Raw genomic sequence first — 6123 nt, 5'->3', positions numbered from 1 at the left:
GGTTAAGAAATTAAGACAAATGAAAAAAAAAACCATGACTATTTAAAAGAATTGCAAGGCTGGGGTGGAATGGCTTGGAACTGTGGGTGACATAAACAGTTATCTTTGTTTTAAATTCCTTACAGAATATTTACTTAAGATACTCATTTTCATTCCTCATTTAAAATTATTTTATTAAGAGTATATGTTTGCTTGTATGGGGGTATATGTAAGTGAGTGCAACACCTGTAGCGTCCAGTAGAGGGCCTCAGATCCCCTAGATTGAAGATATGAGAGGTGGTAAGCTACCCTGTGCTAGTGCCGGGAGTCTAATTTGAGTCCTCTGAAAAGGAGCAGCTCTCAACTGCTGAACATTTCCTCTCAACCCTTTCATGGTTTGTTTGTTTTGAAAACTGAGTCCAATTAGTCCTCAATGAAAACTATCAATTTGTAGCATCTAGTATATAGCATTAAATGCTTACAATTTTCTCAGCTGTTTTCATCTGAAAACAATTTCAAAAGAGAACAGATGGATATTAAATTTCTAAAATGTGGACTTTCAGGAGCTGTGGTAGACACAGTGTTAAGGAATTTCCCGTATTTGCTGCCTTCCTGAGTATTCCCCATGCCATGCCATTTTTGGTGTTGAAAGAAACTGGAATGCTGGCTAAACGATTTACCACATTTGGTGCATTCATAAGGCCTTTGCTCAGTGTGGACTACTTGGTGTTGAATGAGGGCAGACTTGCCTAAATCACTTTCCACAGTGTGAGTTCTGCAATGTTGGGTAAGGCTGCTGCTTCGGCCGAGGGATTTCCCACATTCACCACAGGTATAAGGCCGCACCCCAGGGTGAACGCTCTGATGTTTAATAAAGGCAGTCCTCCAGCTAAAGGACTTTCCACACTGGCCGCACCATAATACCTTGTGCTGGTATGGGTTCTCTGGTGTTCAACAAGACTGTAGCTCTGCCGGAAGAGTTTCCCACGGTCAGCACACTCAAAGGGCCTTTCTCCAGTGTGAGTTCTCTGACGTCGGTCAAGTTTGGATTTGTACCCAAAGGCTTTGCCACATTCCCTGCATTCATGAGGCCTTTCTCCAGTGTGAATTTGCTGGTGTCTGATAAGGGTAGCTCTTCGGCTAAAAATTTTCCCACGCTGGCCACACTCATCAAGCTTTGTTGTAGTGTGAATTCTATGGTGTTTAATGAGGCTGACGTTTTGCTGAAAAAATTTGCCACATTCCCTACACTCATAAGGCCTTTCTCCCATGTGAATTCTCTGGTGTCTAATGACGGTAGCTCTTTGGTCAAAGGATTTTCCACACTGCCCACACTCATAAGGCTTTTCTCCAGTATGAATTCGGCAGTGTTCTATAAGGTTAGAGCTTTGGCTAAAGGGTTTCCCACATTCTCCACACTTATACGGCCTTTCTCCAGCGTTAACTCTCTGATGGACAATGAGAGCGGCTTTTTGACTAAAGGATTTCTTACACTGGTTGCACGCACACGGCCTCATCATGGTGTGGATTTGCTGATGTTCAATGAGCCTAAACCTGCCTGAACAGTTTTCCACTTTTGTCACATTCATATGGCCTCTCCCCTGTGTGAGTTCTCTGATAGGATTGGATTTACATCCAAAGGCTTTCCCATGCTCTCCTCACTCAAGGCCTTTCTCCACTGTGAAGTCTACAGTGTTCAGTGAGGTCGGAGCTCTGAGTGACTTCCCACATTCCCCACATTTGTATGGTTTTTCTCCAGTATGAAGCCTCTGGTGTGTAGTAACTGTGGCCTTTTGACTAAAGCATTTTCCACATTCCTTACTTTCATAAGGCCTTTCTTCAGTGTGAACTCTCCGGGATGGCACAAGTGAGTATCTTGTAAAGTTTGTCTGCATCTTCTAGGCTCATAATCCATCTCTCCAGTGCATACCTTGGGTGCTGAACAAGCTTGAGTTTGTAGCTGGAAGGTTTTCTGAATTCTTGGGACTTAAAGTGACTTTTTCTGCTACTAGCCTCCATAGACTTGGTGATTTCATTTAGCTTCTCATCTCTGGGACTTTTCTGGTACCGAAGAAGTTCCCATCTAGCTGTGAAGTCCTTTCTAATTTTCCTATCGGTGAAGGGATTCCCTGACACATGCAGTATGCAGTTTTTCCATAAGGGAGTCACTGTCCACCCCTCCTCTTAATGGGTTCTTGGCACTGTGATGCTTTTGGCCCTGGAGGATTGAATGTGCCTCTACAACGAATAGGTTTTGTCCAGGTAGGTCATTCAGATGCAAAATGTTTGTCAAGATAGAAACATAGATGTCACAGGGCTCCTTGTGTGCAGAGTGTTTATGGAGAAATGCCACAAGCCAGGACACCAAAAGAAGGTCTACTTACTGAGAAGACTCAGCAGAAGGAAAGGCAATCTGTGATGGCTAAGCAAGTTCAGCCTCATATTTCAGTTCCATATTTTGGAAGCCATGCCTGGGGTAGCCTTTCTTCTTTCACCCCACTGGTTGCTAAGAGTTTCATGAGAAACCTTTCTATGTAACCCCACCCTGGGTTTTCACTCATGGCTTGGGGTTCTTCAGGTCCACGCAGTGGAAACTGGTGAAACAATCAGTTTCGCACACCATTCCAGAGACAAGGAGTGAGGTCATCAGTGAAGGTTCTGGAACTCTCTCTACTCACCTGTGAACAGTCCATAAGTGCTTTGGTAGTCATGAGACTCTGTGGGAAGAAGGTTGCCAAGGATCAAGGTAGGGGTTTCACCAGCTCAGGCCTCCTGCAATCCCTGTCCAATTTTGGAGCTATTAGGTTTTATTATTTTTATTATTTATCCCTAGGCTTTAGCACACAAAGTCGACTCCTAGAAGACTCCTCCTGGCTGAGTTAACCCCTTGGTGTTAACCCTTCCAGTCTACTCTGAGTGTCTTCAAACCATGCCCTTCCATTCTGAGACTCACTAAGTTCCAGATCCATAAGGCTGCAAGGAAAATTCCTCACCTTCTCATTGTAAGGCATAAATAGTCCTCTCAATCTTTCAGACAAGATACACACCTGCCAATTAGCCCTTTGCGGGTCCCGTAGTAAAGATTTCACTCACAAGCTCAGTATTGTTCAGCATGCAGGGATTTCTACAGTGAGAATGAGAACAGAACTCTCTCGGGGATCTAGGACTGTGGTGAGGCCAGGGGAACAGATCACTTGGGCAGGTTGCACCCCTGCGGCAACAGCCATCGTACTGGGCAAATGTTCGAGCATCCCTCCCAGGGGCCAGTAGTAGTAATGTAGACCTGAAGCCCTGCCTGTCCTCTCTACTCACCTTGGTCCCCACTCCACACACTTATATCAGTGATAGCCAGAAATAACTCCAAAGCAGCTACAAGGACCGCTTGGCAGAGATTTGGGAAGTCTTGCCTACAGTTTGCCGTTCAAGCACCTAAAAGGCCTTTCTCGGAGTTCATTGGTCCAGCCTTTTGCCACTCAGCGCAAAGAATTGTGAGTAATGTAAGTTTCCTTAGTCTGCAGCGTTCCCCATTGGTTTCAGTGGCAGGTTCATGCTGCTAGAAATTTAAGAGTACACCCACAGAGCCTCGCGGGGTCCCTACAACCAACTTTCCAGAATGAGTTAGGGTCCTTTGGGATAAAGACCGGCGGTGTCCTCTCATATAGTCCTGAGCCTGGGGCCGACCCAGCCCTTTTAGAATCTCTTGGGTTAGGGGAACTGCTGTGGAAAGTACCAAGAATAGCAAAAAATAGAGAGCTAGAACTGTTTGACTCATATGGCATCAATGAGACCAACCAAACCAAAAGACAACAAAAATCTGAAGTTTTGGAGTCTCTATGAACAAAAGTAGACTGGCGAAGTAGAGACAGATGAGGACCAGGTCTCTCTAGAGGGAGAAGCTGAATTTGGAGTCATGTGTAGATAGATGTTCAGTTTGTGATTAATATGGCTGTATATTACTCATACGATGGCATTTTGAAGCCCTCTCTCATCTTCGAGCCCTTACATTCTTTCTGGTTCCTCTTCAATAGGGTTTCCTGAGCATTGAAGAGAATATGTCCTATTTAGGGTGAACACTCAACCATCGAAGTCTTTTTAGTTTTAATATTTATTTTTATTTCTCTCTCTTCCTTTCTCTCTGTCTGTTTATGGAGGCCAGAAGAGGTTATCAGATTTCCCAGAGCTGAAGCCAAGATCAGCCATTACTATGTGACTAGATGCTGGGAACTGAACTGGGCTCCACTGGAAAATCAGTACTAGCTCTTAACAACCTGACAGTTCTTTTCTTGAGTGCTTGCTTGGTGGTTCTAGAGGGCAAATACTCCTATATTTGTGATCAAAGGCTGCTTCTTTACCAGGGAACGTTTTCCTCTTGGACCAAGCTCACAGCTTCATAAGGGACATGCATGGGGCAGCAAGGGAGAAAGAGAACACTTGCCTAGCTAGCCAGTCAACCAATCAACCCTGGCAATCAATGGGCCTACAGATGTTGTAGCCAGACTGCCAGCACATTCTAAGAGTGTTTCTTAATGTGAATCACAATGGACTCAATCAGTTTGAACGTGTTGTGAAGTTTTTTAAATGTGTAAGTTCCTTTAACTAAAATCACTAGTATAAGTTAACTAGACTTTCCAAAAAAGAACTGCACACATGGGTTCTTTGTAACTTTATTAGTTGTCTTCAACTGGCCACAAGCTGCTTGATCATTAACAGACGAACAAATAGGAACTTGCCCACAGAATAGAATTCTGCTTAACAATAAAAATAACGATGTGTTCATATAGGCAACAATAGCAAATCTAAACCAATTACCCAATATGAAAAATAATTAGAAAACGGCAAGCACTTTATGATTCTCTTCAAATAAAAATTCCGAAAGCTCCTTGTGTAAAATCAGCCATTATGAAGGAAAGCAAGTCACCAGATACTTAAAACCTGTGGAAACCAGATCACACAAGAGAAGAGAAACTTTGGATAGAAACGTTATTGAGATCATGAAGACCTTATGGTTTTATAACCTGATCAGTGCATATACCCATAAAAATGTTCACATAAATGCACAGCTGTTATACATCAGCATGTGAATTTTGCATAACTGAAGGAATGGTTTACTCAGGTTCCATCTCAAAGGGTTCAGTCTGTCCTACTGGGGAAGCTAGGCTGGGGGTAGGGTATAGCTTAGTTCAAGGCAACAGGAGCATATGGCAAAGGCTGTGCACCGGATGGCAAAAAGCAGAGAGGCAACCAACACAACCAGGCCAGCGGTTCTCAACCTTCCCGGCGCTGACAGCCTTTAATACATTTCCTCATGTTGTCGTGATCCCTCCTAACCATAAAATGATTTGCTACTTCATGACTGTAATTTTGATACTATTATAAATTGTATTGTAAACATGTGATATCCAACCTAAAGGGCTCACAGCTCTCAGGTGGAGAGCCACTTAACTATGGGCTGGGGATAACCTTCAAGAGTTGCTCCTAGTGACTAACTCCTGCCACCAGTGCCTCATCGCCTAAGGATCCTACCATCTGCCAAAATAGCACTACTATCTGGGAAGCAGATTCTTAAAATTTGAGAGGCATTTCAGATCCAAACCATAAAATTCCATTCCTAGCTCCCAAAGGCTCATTGTCATCTTCTGACGCAAAATGCATTTAGTGCCACTTCAGCTGTCTTGAATATTAACAGTCTTGGTACTATTCAGAAGCTCAAAGTTTCTTCTGAGAGCAAAGGTAAACAACTGAGCCAAATAAATCCAAAAGAAGGTTATGTAAGTCCAAACTACAATGGCACAGTGTAACCATTCCTATTTCAAAAGGGAAGAATTGGACCACAGAATGGGAACAAAGGAGAGAAAAACAATTGAGTGGAAATCCTGTAGCCTCATTCCTGGGATCAGGATCACACATTGCCATCACCTGAGATCCAAAACGCTTGAGTATGCCTCTTCCTAAGGCCCTGTTATCTGAAGCCTGCATAGCCTCTATTGGACTGGTTCTAATTGGTCCTGGCAGTTTTCCTTGGCAGATATCCCATGTTCCCAACACACAACATGCACTTCATGTTCTCAAGCTCCATGAATCTCCCTGTCAGAGGCATCCGAGGAAAGTAATCTTGGCCCACAGTAGTTAGCATCACAGGCTATT

The 6123-nt window shown here is 43.6% G+C and overlaps 1 protein-coding gene across 1 annotated transcript; it reads right to left on the bottom strand.

Moving 5' to 3' along the window:
• Positions 1-468: 468 nt before the first annotated feature.
• LOC142837482 (uncharacterized) lies at positions 469-1874 on the bottom strand. The gene is given in 3 exon segments (XM_075952572.1): positions 469-896; positions 899-1511; positions 1659-1874. Coding segments are annotated over 3 exon segments (1257 nt in total).
• Between the last annotated feature and the right edge of the window lie 4249 nt (positions 1875-6123).

The sequence above is a fragment of the Microtus pennsylvanicus genome, chromosome 1 (genome assembly GCF_037038515.1).
Source record: "Microtus pennsylvanicus isolate mMicPen1 chromosome 1, mMicPen1.hap1, whole genome shotgun sequence".
Taxonomy (NCBI): Eukaryota; Metazoa; Chordata; class Mammalia; order Rodentia; family Cricetidae; genus Microtus; species Microtus pennsylvanicus.
The sequence above is the reverse complement of the archived record's forward strand: the minus strand, read 5'-3'. Positions and strand labels throughout refer to the sequence as shown.